Below are 15568 nucleotides of genomic sequence, written 5' to 3'. Positions count from 1 at the left end.
ACCCTCAGGGCTCCCCCCGCAGCCGGTAGAAGGAGCCGCCTGCTCCGGCTGAATAAACAAGGAGGGGGAAGCGGAGCCCGGGCCCCCGCCCCCAGCGCGCCCCCCGCACAATGCGCCTTTCTCCGCGGAGACGCCGCTCGGGCGCCGCAGGAGCGCGCTCCGTCTGGCCTCCCCTCCCCCTGGCGGCATAGCCAGACCCACAGACGGACCCCAAGGAAACCAGATTTTTTTCTTTATTTTTTTAAGAAAAAGAAAACAAACGAACAAACAAGAAACCCAACAAAGGACTGAGAAAGCAGAGAAGCGAGCGGGGAGGGCGTGCGGATCTAGCGCCCCCCCCCCCTCCCCGTCCTCCGCTGTCAGGCTGGAGATCCAGGCGAGGCCAGCTCCGCGCTGGGAACCGGCCAGCGCCTGGTCCCCGACAGCCCGAGCCCCAGCGGCCCAGGCTCAGTCCCGCCCCGGCGCCCCGAGGGCGCACGAGGGCGCATACATAGTCCTGGGGCCTCACCCCCGCCCGGTCCGGGCCGCAGCGGGCCTCACACGTGGGTGGCCAGCTGGTTCTCCAGGTCCTCCAGGCGCGCCGTCAGCTGGGCGAGTGAGCGGTTAAGGAAAGCGGTGGGGGTGACGGGGGGGGGGGGGGAGGAGGGGTCCCGTCCCCTCCACTCCGGCCGGCCCCCCCCAACTCAAAGGATATGGTTCTGCGTGAGACTCTCGAGCGCCCCCAGCGTGCGGCCCTGGAACTCCACGAGGCTCTCGCATTCGCAGGGACTCCGGAGCTCTGTGCCTGCGCTGATGCCCTCCTCTGCCGGCCAGGGACAGAGAGGCGGGGAATGAGAATCTGCAGGACCAGGGGTCCCTGGCCAAGGCCCCCGGCTATGCTTCCACCCAGCCTGTGGTGGAGTGTGGGGGCTCTGAGTTCAAACAGACCTGGGATGAGTTCGGCTACATAGCTGTGAGATACTGGAAACCTCACTCAACCTCTCTAAGCCTCAGTTTCCTCATCTGTAACAGAGGATGCGAGAAAATCTATTCATTGGCTGGTACTAAGGATTCCATCATGTGTGAATGTCTATACGCACCTTAGGAGAGCATTTCTCAAAGCCTGGTGCTCAGAATCACCAGGAGATCTTGTTAAAATAGATTCTCATTCAGAGTGGGGAAGGCGCTGAGATGCTCCCAAATGCTGCTGACGCTGCTGGCCCCTGGCCCACACGCTGAGGGGCCAGAGTTCACAGCAGCACTCACCACATGAAACTTTACGCAGTGGTGACATGTTCCGTGTCTGCCCTGTCCCATGTGGTAGCCACCAGCCACGTGCGGCTATTTAACCCTTGAAATGTGGCTTTGTGTGACTAAAGAACTTTTTTTTTTTTTACTTTAATCGTAATTGATTTAAATTAAGTGGGCACATGTCCCCGGTGGTTACCTTATTAGGGGTGCAGATCCAGAGCACCACCTGACACAGCCAGGGTATTTCAACTAGACCCGCGGGTCTCCAACTACCCCAGGACAGAAAGCATCAGCATCATCAGGGAAGTTATTAGAAATGCAAATTATCAGGCTCAACCTGGATCAGAAACACTGCAGTTGGGACCCAGCAATCTATGTCTGAACTCAACCGCTAGGTGAGTCTGATGCAAAAAGTGCCTTATAATTAAATTTGGTCCCCATTTTGTTCTTAGCTACATAGGAAATAACGGTGTTGCCCTAACCACTTTGGCTCAGTGGATAGAGCGTCAGCCTGCAGACTGAAGGGTCCCAGGTTCGATTCCGGTCAAGGGCATGTACCTTGGTTGTGGGGACATCCCCAGTAGAAGGTGTGCAGGAGACAGCTGATCGATGTTCCCCTCTCATTGATGTTTCTAACTCTATCTCTCTCCCTTCCTCTCTGTAAAAAATTAATAAAATATATTTTTAAAAGAAAATAATGGTGAATTTGACAATGGATGGTACCTTAGATTCACCAACATTCTGTAAACATGTGGCATTTTTAATGACAGCACAATGCCTGGGCCTCCAATAAAGAACTGCTGTTATGATTTTTAAAGGTTATTTCTTAGTCTTGTATGCATCCTCAGCAAACTGCTGTATGTCATGCCATTAATGGCACTGGTGACTGTCCCACAAAGACTCCTAACTTTGCAGATGAGGGAATCAAGGGCTGGGGGGGGGGGGAGAGGATCTGCCCAAAGTCATACAGCTAATTGGCGAAGAGCCTCAACCACAGAGCCCAGATTTCTCTCAGAATTCTAGAGCTGGGGACAGCCTGGGCAGCCTCCCCTGTTAGAAAAAGGGGAGCTGAGGTAGGGGTAGGGACTAAGTATCTTATCCAGTGTCACACTGTGCGGGACACGAGAGCCAGGACAGGAAGGGCCCTGAAGGAGCAGCTATCCGGTGCCTCCCCAGTGCGCTGGCTAACTATTAGAATTAGCCTGGATGGTGTATGTGTGCATGTGTATATATGTATATGCATATACATACACACATATGTATGTATACACCTACATGTATGTATACACAGCTGACCCTTGAACAAAGCGAGGATCCACTGCATAGTTGAAAATCTGCAGATCACTTAAGCCAGCCCTCTGCATATGCAGATTTGTTGACCTATGAACAACATGGATTTGAAAGGAGCAAGTCTACTTATAGGCACACATTGTATCCACATTTAAGTGGACCCATGCAGTTCTAGGGGTCAAGTGTGTGTGTGTGTGTGTGTGTGAGAGAGAGAGAGAGAGAGAGAGAGAGAGAGAGAGACAGAGAGAGAGAGAGAGAGATTTCCCAGGCCCAGCCTAGCCTTCCTGAACCTCGCTCTGGAAGTAGGGCCTGGAAATCTGAAAGAAGAGTCACATCTTAGGCCTAGGCAAGAGCCTAAAGACTCTATGGTAAGAACTACCCCCAAAACCCCCTGTATGGCCTATAAAGTACAGTTCACAAGGTTCAACAGCTCTCTCCTCCTCCTTCACAGCATTTTTCCAGCTGAGCACCGTGAAGTACAGGTTGCATTTATCGGCTACATTGTTCAAACGAAAACACATAGCTTTGTGCTCTTGAAACACTCTGTCCTGCCACTTTGCCAAGTCTGCAAAATTGAATTCCAAGTTAATGAACTACAGAAGTGTTGTCTGGCATTCCTCTGAGAAACATCCCCGAAATTATTCTGCACGCCCACTAGTTTGGGGGACAGGAATAGCCTCGTCTAGTGCTTCTTAAACGTTAACATGCATGCGAACGCATTTGGTTCAAGTGCGAAATCTAATCCATTTGGCCTGGAGAGAGTTTGAAAATGCTGCTGTTCTAACAAGCTCTCCAGTGAGGGCCTTGTGGCTGGTCCCGGGCCACATTTACAGCAACAAGGCTCTGTCTAGCGAGGCCCACGCCCTGGCTGTAACCTCAGGAGGGGCTGGGGGTGGACAGTAAGGGGAGAGAGCAGAGGGTGGGCAAAGAGAGAAGGGGAGGGACCGAGCCGGAGGTGCTCACCGGGGCAGATGCTGCCTTTGAGGTTGTCCAGCAGGTGCGTCATGGTGCTGAAGTCCGGGGAGTAGGACACGTGCAGCTCGGCGGGCTCCGAGGCGATCTGGCGCAGCTCCTCCTCCACCGCCTTGCCCACGCCCACGGCGTACATGACGATGCCTGCGGGGGACGCAGGGGGCGCCCTGGACCTCAGGAAAGGCACCTCCCCGCGTCCAACCCAACCCCCAACCCCACGCCAGCGCGTCCTCGAGCCAAGCCCACCTTCCTCCTTGGCGCGCGCAGCCCACACGGAGACGTCGTCCTGGGAGCGGCCGTCGGTGAAGACCAGGCCCACGCGGGGCACGTTGAGGAAGCGCGGCCGCGCGCCCTGTGCCTCGGAGAAGCTGTGCTCCACCATGTGGCGCAGCGCCAGCCCCGTCATGGTCCCGCGCTCCATGTACTCCACCGCCAGGACGGCCTGCTTCACCTCGGCCGCCGTGCCGTAGCGGCCCAGCGGGAACTCGGTGCGCACCCGGCTGGAGAACTGCACCATGCCCACCCGCGTGCCCTCGGGGGACACGTCCAGGAAGTCCACGATCTGGTTCACGAAGCGCTTCACCAGCTCGAAGTTCTGAGGGCGCACGCTCTTGGAGCCATCCACCAGCAGAACCAGGTCCACGTGGCCCTCCCGGCACCCTGGGCAGTGAGGACAAGGTCTTGGATGGAGAGCCCAGGATCTTGGCTGGCTGCAGCCATCTACCCGGCTCAGCATTCATTCACTGATAACAGATGGCACGTGTGAAGGCCTGCCTGTGCCAGGCCCTGCATGATATATTGTTATTATTAGTATCAGCATCATTACAGCCTTTGCCATTTATTGAGTGCTGAGCACAACAAACCAGGCAATATGCGAAAAGCATCTTAACAATAACAATAATACCCACAACTACAATAGTTAGTGTTTATTGATCATCTACTATGTACCAGACAGAATTCTAAACACTTTACCAGTGGTAACAATACTAAGTAAAAACAAAAGCATTATTACTGGTCAGCTTACTGTGGGTCAGGCACTGGGCTAGGTGCTGTATATGCTGTTTCTCAATCTTCCCCATAACCGTGGGGGTTATTCCCATTTTCTGGAACCTGAGGTTCTGAAGTATAATAGAAAGTGTTTTGCTCTGGATTCCATAGCCAGTAGTGGCTGAGCCAGGATTTGAAACTAAGTCTTGTCTGATCCCAAAACCCATGCTCCTAAGCACTCTGCAATGATGACTCCCCTGTTCTGAGCCTGGGACTTTGCTAGACCCAAAGGTGTTTCAACAATAAATGTAGCATAATCCTGATCCGTAAGGCAATCAGGAGACGTGCCCTGTGTTACAACCATAATAATGCATCATGATGAACTACATATGCTCACATACAATTAAAATGACATTTCATGAGACAATATTTATTCTTTCTACATGCTGTAAACTCTATTTTTTTTCTTTCTTTCATGTTAATGATGGTTGTAACCCCCTAATTTGATTTCATTATCCACGAATGTGGTTGTACCCCCCAATTGAAAAACTCAGGGTTAAGGCATTCTGTAGGCACTAGTGAGCCACAGATGGCTTTTGAGCAAGGGAAGAATGTGATCAAATACAGGAGTGGAAAAAGTAGGTTATAGTTGTTTGTATGGAAAATAATACAATAATAACAAATAATATAAGAATAAACTTTGTATTTCACATACTCACAACTGCAAACTTACTTTTGCCCACCCATGTATGTATTTTTTAAAAATTAACCTCAGCCGGCCAATGTTGCTCAATGGTTGAGAGTTGAGCTATGAACCAGGAGGTCACAATTCCATCCTGATCAGGGAACATGCCTGGATTGTGGGCACAGTACAGGGGGGTGCAAGACGCAGCCAATCAATAATTCTCTCTCATCACTGATGCTTCTATCACTCTCTCTAAAATCAATAAAAATAGCCAAAACCGGTTTGGCTCAATGGATAGAGCGTCAGCCTGCGGACTGAAAGGTCCTGGGTTCGATTTTGGTCAAGGGCATGTACCTTGGTTGCAGGCACATCCCCAGTAGGGGGTGTGCAAGAGGCAGCTGATGGATGATTCTCTCTCATCGATGTTTCTAACTCTTTATCCCTCTCCCCTCCTCTCTGTAAAAAATCAATAAAAATATTTTAAAATCAATAAAAATATATTAGCAACAGGGTAAAGAATTGAAGAGAACGAGATAGAGGCAGGGCATGGCACACCTTCCAATGGCATCACCACCACCTACACTCACACATTCACATCACACTCACACCAAAGTCAACGATGCTCAGAATGTGAGCAGTCGGGGCAGGGACAGTGTCCCCTCCCACCCATAACTCACGGTTGCAGCTCTTGCCATCTGCCTGGAGTTGCCGTCCATCAGGGCACAGGCAGCGGTAGGTGAGGCCGTCACTCACACACTGGAACTCGCATCCATGGTCTACGCCATTGCAGAGGTCCCGAGCTGAAGGGAGAGGCAGGTCAGGGTAAGTCAGGGTGGACTCCACCAGCTAAGACCCCTTGCCCCTCTGCACGATGCAGGAGACCCCTCCTCACCATGACAGCTCCTCCCATCAGGTAGCAAGTCGTGGCCTTCTCTGCAGCGGCACCTTGGCCCAGCAAGGGTGCTAACACACTCATGCTGGCAGCTGTGGTTCCCAAAGCTGCAGTGATCAATGACTGGTGGGAAGGAAAAGGCAGCAAAATATCGCTTCTGACTGGAGCCATGAGAGACTCAGTCCAGGGTGCTAGTGTGTGTGTGTGTGGGAGAGGAGCTCACGCGCCCCTGCAGCTCCTCTGGTCCTGCTGGAGTACAAAGCCAGCTCTGAAGCAACAGAACTAGGAACCTGGGAAACTGACACAGTGGTGCTCACAGGCATGAGTCCCTTCAGTGCACAGGTCAATGGCTGAGGGGGAAGGGAGGCTGGCATATACTATAAGGACTGCACTTCTCAGCCCTGACAGCACAGCTTTCAAAAAATACCCATGGCTGAGTGTCAACCTATGAACCCGGAGGTTGATTCTAGGTCAGGGCACATGCCCAGGTTGCAGGCTTGATCCCCTTGGGGTATGCAGGAGGCAGCTGATCAATGATTCTCATCATTGATGTTTCTATCTCTATCCCTTTCCCTACTTCTCTGAAATCAATAAAAAAAAATATTTTTTTTAAAAAATCTATGCCTTGCCGGGACCGGTTTGGCTCAATGGATAGAGCGTCGGCTTGGGGACTGAAGGGTCCCGGGTTCGATTCCGGTCAAGGGCATGTACCTTGGTTGCGGGCATATCCCCAGTAGGGGGTGTGCAAGAGGCAGCTGATGGATGACTCTCTCTCATCGATGTTTCTGGCTCTCTATCTCTCTCCCTTCCTCTCCGTACAAAATCAATAAAATATATTTAAAAAGTAAATAAATAAAATAAAATAAAAATCTATGCCTTGCCGAAACTGGTTTGGCTCAGTGGATAGAGCGTCGTCCTGCAGACTAAAAGGTCCCAGGTTCGATTCCAGTCAAGGGCATATACCTTGGTTGCGGGCACATCCCCAGTAGGGGGTGTGCAAGAGGCAGCTGATCGATGTTTCTAACTCTCTATCCCTCTCTCTTCCTCTCTGTAAAAAATGAATAAAATATATTTTAATAAAAAAATCCATGCCTCTACTGCAATCCTCAACTATCCTGATTTAATTAACCTGGGGTGGTAACCATGCATCTGTGATTCCTATACACACAGCCACCTTGCTCTGGGCCAGGTGGCCCTACCAATCAGGACCCAGATGCATCCCAGGGTGCACCTTACTAAGCCAAGATGAAGACCAAGAATCCACAGTTCAGAAAACAGGACCCCTGCCCTGAAGATGCTCACTGACTGATACAGGGGAACTAGATCCTGCCACTTCACCTGCCTGAGCCTCCATTTCCCCATCTGCAAAATAAGGAAACAATGGAAGAGAGAGCAACTGCTATTCACAGCTTCCTTCTGGGGGAGGTGAGCTGTTGCCCTGCTGCATATCTTGATGGCTGAGACATGCAAAGATGGCCTAGCGCTGCACTGGGGACTAAGGACTGGAGAGGAGTGAATTAACCTGCAATTAAAAAGGTGAGAATTTAGGGTTTCTAGAAAAGAGGGGGAAGTGGAGAGAGAAAGAAAGAGAACAAGACAAATGGTGTGAAGATAATGACTGTGTGGGTGGAGAAGCCAGTAAAAAAATCCTGTGCGTGGGTGACTGAGAGCTTTCAGGGTGAAGGGTGCTTAGTTTTCAATTATTTTTTTTTTTAAATGGGTGTTTCAGGGGATACCTGCAATACTTTCAGCAATTAAGATTTTTGAAAAAGGATGTTTTCTTTGGTGTGTGTATGTTTGGCTTTACGCAATTCACACCTCTGTCCTCCCCATCTCTAGTGAAATGGACATATGCACGCACTTACAAATACACACACATGTCGTTGTGTGCACAAGTGTGTGAACCAAGGAAGAGGCTGATTTATGCCCATGGAACAAGGGCAGCCTGTGTGGGGCTGAGACATTGAGAGAGGAGCCATAAGCTGGCTGAATTCTGAAGAAGAATGGAAGCACTCGGGGAGTTCCCAGAGATCTGGGGGAGGGGTGGGGATGTTCGCGGGTCATCTCATGGGGCTTCAGACCCGTTTTGTCAACGTTCTAGAAACAAGAAACCCCCAGCGGACATGATGGGGATCACATGACCTCACTTTCCAGGTTGTGGTGAGGCTGGGGTGCTCCAAGCACACCGTCTGATATTAACTTGGCACTCAGCAGAGGGCATCTGTCGTTAAGATGAAAGGAGGGGACACAGATACACATGAAAAAGAAAGTCCCGATTGTACAGGCAGAGCATTGTGTGCCGTAGCTTTTCAGGCGGCAACAGTAAAGAGCCGGCCTTGAAAGACCTGCAGGTGCGGGAGGAGCAGGGAGAGAGCCAGGCGAGCAGCCCCGGGGAGATGCGGGAGCAGGAATGACAGCATGGACGCGGCAGGTGGTGGTGTACGGACTGAAGACTCCCACAGTATCTGCGTTACAGGAACTCCAACGATGTGCCCGCGAGAAGACACAAACACGTTTGGGAGGTGTGTTGGAGCCAGGCAGGAGACGGCCTGAACGAGTGGACAGGAGGATGCAGGAAGCACACTTCATGGGGGGGGTCACGGTTTCTAGCCGTGGTCGCCTCCAGGACTAGTGTGGCTCCAGGCACACCGTCCCTTTCTCAGACCTAGAAGGGGAGGGAGCTGGACTTTGCTTCCAAAGGCCCTTCCAGACCCATTGGGCTGATGCTGGGGCAATGGGAGCCTCCGAAGGCTCAGGGTGGCAGGCCGGGATAGTTCTCACCCAGACAGCCCTTGTGGTCCGCCGCTAGCTGGTAGCCCGGGTTGCAGGTGCAGTGGAAGGTGCCAGGAGAGCTGACACATTGGTGCTGGCAGCCGTGTCCCCCGTCAGCACACAGATTCTTTCCTGAGGACACACAAGAGGAGAACAGCAGGGGACAATGGGCAGAACCCTCCCACAGGAGACAGCTGGGTGCGGGCAAAGGCAGCAAGCACGACCAAGTATGGACTTAGGTGGGAAAGGATTCACCGGGAGAAGGGCCCATCCAGGTGGGAAGGCTTCGGGAAAGAACAGGGCCCGTTCACAGCCCCTGTGAATAGGCTCCAAAGAGGGAGGCCCCGGCCCTGTGTGTCCATGGGCTGGGGCAGGACTGTGCAGGGGTGAGGCGGAGAGGCGGAGAGGCGCTGAACCAAGGTGGGCGGAGTAACTCTAACAGCTTGGAGGAGGGGCTAAAATGCGAGCGGGCAGGGCCATGCCCATGTGGGCGAGACATGACTCTTTGGAGTGGGCAGTCGGCTCTCACGTTTGAGGGGCGGTGCTTCCAGTGTTGAGGGGGCGGTGTTGGAGGTGACATTAAGCCCATGCTTAAACCACAGCCCATCCTAGTTGGAGAGCTCGACAAATGTTGCTACTGGTGCGTGAAGCCTAAGCAAAAGGGGCCGGAGCTGGCATGGGACACAGCGTGGCTGCATGGCGTGCGTTAGGCCTTGAGTAAGGTGACCAGACGGCCCGATTTTTAACAATTTGTCTGGTCACCTTAGCGCCTCCGCTCTCTGGTGGGCGGGCCCCCGCCTTGGGGGGGATGGAAGAGGTAGGAACGGGAATCTGGGCAGACTGAGCCTCGCTCCAGCGCGCCCCCAGCTCACCGCACAGCCGGCCCTGGAACTGCAGGCCGAACTCCTGGATCAGGTCGAAGGACTCCACCAGGAAGACGTGCTCGTCCAGCGGGGGCGATGCCATGGCGCGCAGGGAGCCCACGTCGGCGCGCTGCACCCCCACCGCGTAGATCTCGATGCCGCGGGCGCGCGCCTGCGCCGCCACCTCAGCCACCCGGTCCTGCGGCCGCCCGTCCGTCACGATCACGGCCACGCGCGGCACGCGCGCCTCCGGCGGGCGCGCGCCCTCGGCCACGCTGAAAGCCACGTTCATGGCGTACTGGATGGCCAGCCCGGTCATGGTGCCCTGCGCCAGCGGCACCAGCGCGCGGACGGCGCGCTCCATGTCCTCGCGGCGCGAGAAGGCGCCGAGCCGGAAGACGCTCTGCACCTGGCTCGAATACTGGATCACGCCGACGCGCGTGGCGTCCGGCCCCACGTCCAGGCGGCGGAGCAGGCCCACCAGGAACTGCCGCATGGTCTCGAACTCGAAGGGGCGCACGCTGCGCGAGCTGTCGATCACAAACACCAGATCCAGGGGTCCGGTGCGGCACCGGGGACCTGCGGGGAGGTCAGAGAGGGCTTTCCTAGGTCAGGAAGCCTCCTCTCCGAGGAGATCCCCAGGGAAAACCAGGGCGGAATGGCACTCGTCCTGCATAACAGCGCCCTCACGGAATTACCCCAGCAACTGCAAATCAGATGCCTGCTCCCCGCCAGCAGGTGCTGAGGGCGTGGGCCTGGAGATTCACCAATCCTCTATCCGACAGCTCTGAGGGCTGTTCGGAGGAGGCATTGCCCCTTTGGGACAGGGAGAGGCAATGTGGTAATTCAAATGCCCGTAGGAGCCAGGTGGGCAGCATAGAGGAGTGGACCGGTGGGGTAGGATGGCGGGCACCCAGAGAGCCCGTATCCCTCCCTCCTAGAGTGGGCAGCTGCAGCCAAAAGTCGCATGCAGCATGCAGGCGCATGTTAGCAGATTTTGGATTTTTTTTTTTAAATATATTTTATTTATTTATTTATTTATTTATTTATTTATTTACAGAGAGGAAGAGAGAGGGATAGAGAGTTAGAAACATCGATGAGAGAGAATCATCGATCAGCTGCCTCTTGCACATCCCCCAGTGGGGATGTGCCCGCAACTAAGGTACATGCCCTTGACTGGAATCGAACCCAGGACCTTTCAGTCCGCAGGCCGACGCTCTATCCACTGAGCCAAACCAGTTTCGGCGATCCTTGGATTTTTAAAAAGAAGTCCCAACTACGGATTTTTATGTGAAATCTCTTAATTTTTTTTCAATTACCTCTGAAAATTTTAACACCAAATAGGCATTCTGCACGAGCCCAATCTTGTTATCTCTAAGCCACGTCCTACAGATGGGGAGACTGAGGCCCAGAGAGGTGAAAGGTTACATTTGAGGAGGGAGAGGGACACACACTTCCAGCGTCTTGCTTTTCTCTCCCAGCAGGCCTACCTGGCTGCAGACAGAAAACCTGACTTGTTCCTCTACCCTCGCTGGTCAGGGCTGGACTCCCGCTCACCTTCGAACTGGAGCTGGGTTTCCCAGGGCTGGAGGAGGAGCAGCAGTATGGGCAGTGGTGAGCGTGGAAGGCCCCTCATGGCACTTGGGGGACAGAAAACAGCGTGTCGGAGCCTGGAGGGAGGAAATGAAATGGCAAAACAATAGGACCTGCAGGATTCTCATGCTGGGTGATGGGCACTTGGGGTGTAGGAGGTTCCTGGGTTTATTTTACTGATCTCTCTGCTTTTGTGTATCTTTCACAATAATTAATTTTCATTACAGTGAGATTGCTGAATTCCTTGGGCCGGACACAAGGTGAAACACTTCTCACGCTTTGTGGCATTTAGTCCTCTCGACAAGCTGGCAATTCTATGAGAGGGGCTGTCACTGTTCCCACTGCATATAGATGGAGAAACAGGCCCAAAGAATGTAAGCGCGGCTACCCAAAGTCTCGCGGCAAGAAAGTGGTTGCACCGGGATACAATCCTACACCTAGGGCAGTGGTCGACAAACTCATTAGTCAACAGAGCCAAATATCAACAGCACAAAGATTGAAATTTCTTTTGAGAGCCAAATTTTTTAAACTTGAACTATACAGATAGGTACATTGTTATTAACTTATTTAGGGTACTCGTAAGCTGGCCTTTGCTAAAAACAAAAGGGGCCAAAGAGCCGCATGTGGCTCGCGAGCCACAGTTTGCCGACCACTGACCTAGGGGACTGGTAGTTCCACGCCTTCGTTTCCCTGGGAGGAAAACCTCTGCAGAAGGAAGCCATTCCTCACCGCCTCACCGGGGGTCCCTTTTCCTCCCTACACAAGGCGCTTCTGTGTGGCTATCCACACACACACACACACACACACACACACACACACACACACACACACATTCACACACCGCGCAACCGCAGGCCTGGGGAGGGCCTGGCGCTCCGGATGGGGAGGATTGGGAGGGTGAGGGGCGGGCCCTGCGCACTTGAACTCGAAGCTTAGGGCCTCGACTGGCCTCCAGCTCCCAGGAGAAGCCGCCAGGGGGCGCCCTCCCGACCTGGCCTCATGGGCTCGGTGGCCGTGGGAAGCCACATCTGCCCAGCAGGTGCCCCTGCCCAGAGCAAACAGCGGCCGGGAGCCGGGGCCTTGAGATAAGGCGGGGCGGGGGGGAGGCTATATCCGGCCCGAGGGCCCGGAGCGGGGCGCGCAGGGTGCTGAGGGCAGCAGCACGGGCCGCACCCAGAGGGCTGAGGGAGCGGCTGGCGGCCTCGGGACGCGGCCATGGACCCTGTGGGGGCAGCAGGTGAGCGTTCACCCCCCCCCCCCTTCCAGGCGCTGGGCGAGGCCCCTGGAGAATCACGAGAAAGACTCCCATTGCACAGATGGGGAACATGAGGCCCAAGCTTAAGGTGAGCAGACGTCCCGATTTTGAACAATTTGCCCCCGCGTGGGGACTATTTTAAAACGCCGCGGGACGCGGGGACAAATTGTTCAAAATCGGGACTGTCCCGCCAAAAGCGGGACGTCTGCTCACCTTACCCTACAAGCTGGCAGTCCACGGAGCTGCAGAGAGACCTGGGACTCCTGGAGTTGCTCCCCTTCTTCCTTTTTTTTTTTTTTTTCTTTTTAAAAATATATTTTATTGATTTTTCACAGAGAGGAAGAGAAAGGGATAGAGAGTTAGAAACATCGATGAGAGAGAATCATCGATCAGCTGCCTCTTGCACACCCCCCACTGGGGATGTGCCCGCAACCAAGGTACATGCCCTTGACCGGAATCGAACCCGGGACCTTTCAGTCCGCAGGCCCACACTCTATCCACTGAGCCAAACCGGTTTCGGCCCTTTCTTCCTTTTGAGTTGCCAGGCAACCCGGTGTCCAGGGGCCCCTGAACCTCTCTTCTTTGCATCCACGCCCTCTGCTCTCTCCCACTCCCGCGCCCATGCTGGATGCGTTGGCCATTTTTCTCTGCCGCCGCCTGGCAGAGGGGGCCAGCCGCCCCCGACCCAGCCGCAGCCCCGCCCCTTCCCCCAGCCGTGAATGGGCCTATTCTGAGCGAGGCCCCTGCCTGCCGCTCGCTCTAGGCGGCCTTCCCGTCTTGGATCCTCTCAGGCCTGGTGGAGGAACAAAAATCCCTCTGGCAGGGACCGTCGCGGAGGGTGACTGAGCCAGATGTGCCAGCTGCTGGAGGTGGAGACGTGTGGAATGCTTTCTCCAGCTTGGGCCGCAGCTGAGGCCAGGATCCCCAGAGCAGGGAGGTTTAATAAGCTCGAGGGGTTTTTGCCATCTCTCAACCTTTCCTACTTTCAGAAGCCTCCAAGCCCCCAGGCCCCCCAATCTTTTAAAAAATATATATATTTTATTGATTTTTTTTTAAAGAGAGGAAGGAAGACGGACAGAGAGTTAAAAACATCGATGAGAGAATCATCGATCAGCTGCCCCCTCCCCCCACCCTCACTGGGGATGTGCCCGCAACCAAGGTACATGCCCTTGATCGGAATCGAACCCGGGACCTTTCAGTCCGCAGGCCAACGCTCTATCCACTGAGCAAAACCGGTTTCAGCTAGGCCCCCCCCCAATCTGATTAAGGTCCCCTTATCCTGCTCTCTCATCTGGCGCCCTACCTGTACCCCAGGAACCCTAGAAAATCAACATAGCGGCCGCCTTGGAGTCCATCCCCTCTCCAACCCCCTCCTTCTACGGAGGAAGGAACTGGGTCCAGAGACAGCCGTGTCTCACCCCAAGTCACACAGCAACGTGGTGGCGAGGCTGACGCTAGAACCCAGAGCTCTTTGGCAGGGGGGCGGGGTGACTCAACCCCCCAAGATCTGGAGATGCCTCTAGGACGAGCCAGCTCCAGAGGGAGGGAAGAGCTGTGAGTGATTCCTCCAGAGCTGGCTGAAGAGTGAGCGCCTTGGGGAGGTTCCTGGGGTTCCCGAGGGGAGGAGATTGGGGAACACGTCCTTTTCGGGGGGCTTGCTGGTGTGGGCTCCGCTTGGAAAGGACTCTCCAGACGTGGGGAGGGCACCATGGGTCCAGTGCGGACACAATCGGGTTGCAGCTGAGTTAAGTTCGGTTCCCCCCCACCCCCCAGAGCCCACGGCGCCCCCCGGCCCTCTGACTCACCTGAACCTGCGGGACCCCCCGGAGGCGCGGCCGCGGAGCGCAGCGGACGGGCGGAGCCCGGCGGGCGGCTGGAGCAGGTAGCGCGGGCGGCGGGCCCGAGGCGGGAGGCCAGGCGGCTGCGGCGGGCGGCGGCGGCGGCGCATTTAACGGGGCGGCGGGTGGGGAGGGGGAGCGCGGGCGGCGACCCTCCCACTGGCGGGCGAGCCCCTCGCTCCGGGGCGGGGCGGGGCCTGAGCGCGTCCGGCTCCAGCCGCCGGAGAGCCGCCCCGCGGCCCCGGGGCCGGAATTCGGTGCCGCCCGAGGCTGGGCGGCCGCCCCTCCGCGGCCGGACTGCGTGGGCGGCCTCGCGCCGCTCCCCGGGGGAGCCCCGAGGGGGAGCGGGGCTTGGCGGGCCGCGTTTGCCGCCCCGCTCCCCAGGGCGCGGTCGGCTCCTGGCCTCCGCTGCCTCCTCCAGGGGTGAGGATCGGCCCTGAACACTGGTCCTTCGAAGCGGGTAGAGGATTCAGAGCAGCCTTGGTTCATGGCCCTCCTGGGCCCCACTGGTGGTCCTCCAATCTCTGCCATCACGGACTCCTGTGTTCTCTGCAATTGCTTAAGTCTTGGGCCCACCCACCCTCACCCAGCAAAACTCGCAGGCTGAGAAGCCACCAGGCCCTAGGCGCTGCCTGGCCCACTCCACGTGGCAATGGAGGCCTTGCCATCAAGGAAAGTACAACTGAGACAGTAACAGGCCTCTCTCTCCGGAGGAAGGAGGGAGGTTAGTTTGCAGGGGAACACTGACCTGCTCTCCTCCCCCAATCCCAGGGGACTGCGGACTCCGGTTGGGGGCCCTTCCGTGTTTGCAGGTGTCTGCCAGCAGGCGAGAGAGCACCCTGCTCCCTGGGTCCAGCAAAGGCTACTGTCCCCTGGCATCAAGGTCCCCTCAGGGTGCAGGGAGAGCCGGGTGCCCTTGCAGAGTCTGCCTCCACCCCAAGGCCAACACAAGTTGGGTCTTTGTGCCGCTGGGGCATCGCCGCAGGGTGGTGTGTGTGCCTGGGCGGTCCAGGGGGGCTCCCGGCAAACCTCACTGAGAACCGTGCAGCCCAAATATTTAGCTCACAACTTGCATGCATCCACGAGCGGTCACCACTGGAACTTCATTTCATTCAACATTAAGGTGACCAGATGTCCCCCTTTTGGCGGGACAAATTGTTAAAAATCGGGACGCCTGGTCACCTTATTCAA

General features: G+C 55.4%; 1 protein-coding gene across 1 annotated transcript; it reads right to left on the bottom strand.

The window, feature by feature from the left end:
- Positions 1–205: 205 nt before the first annotated feature.
- MATN4 (matrilin 4) lies at positions 206–14608 on the bottom strand. Its single transcript, XM_084888704.1, has 10 exons — positions 14345–14608; positions 11249–11361; positions 9701–10270; positions 8838–8960; positions 6057–6179; positions 5842–5964; positions 3739–4152; positions 3484–3636; positions 695–802; positions 206–595 (listed from the first exon to the last, which is right to left on the bottom strand). Exons 1-10 carry the CDS (start codon positions 14485–14487, stop codon positions 537–539), a joined length of 1929 nt encoding a protein of 642 aa, XP_084744830.1. The 5' UTR covers positions 14488–14608; the 3' UTR covers positions 206–536.
- Positions 14609–15568: the final 960 nt, after the last annotated feature.

This window comes from Pipistrellus hanaki (assembly GCF_964339955.1).
Source record: "Pipistrellus hanaki genome assembly, chromosome: 6".
Lineage (NCBI taxonomy): Eukaryota > Metazoa > Chordata > Mammalia > Chiroptera > Vespertilionidae > Pipistrellus > Pipistrellus hanaki.
This window is presented reverse-complemented; position numbering and strand designations above follow the sequence as displayed.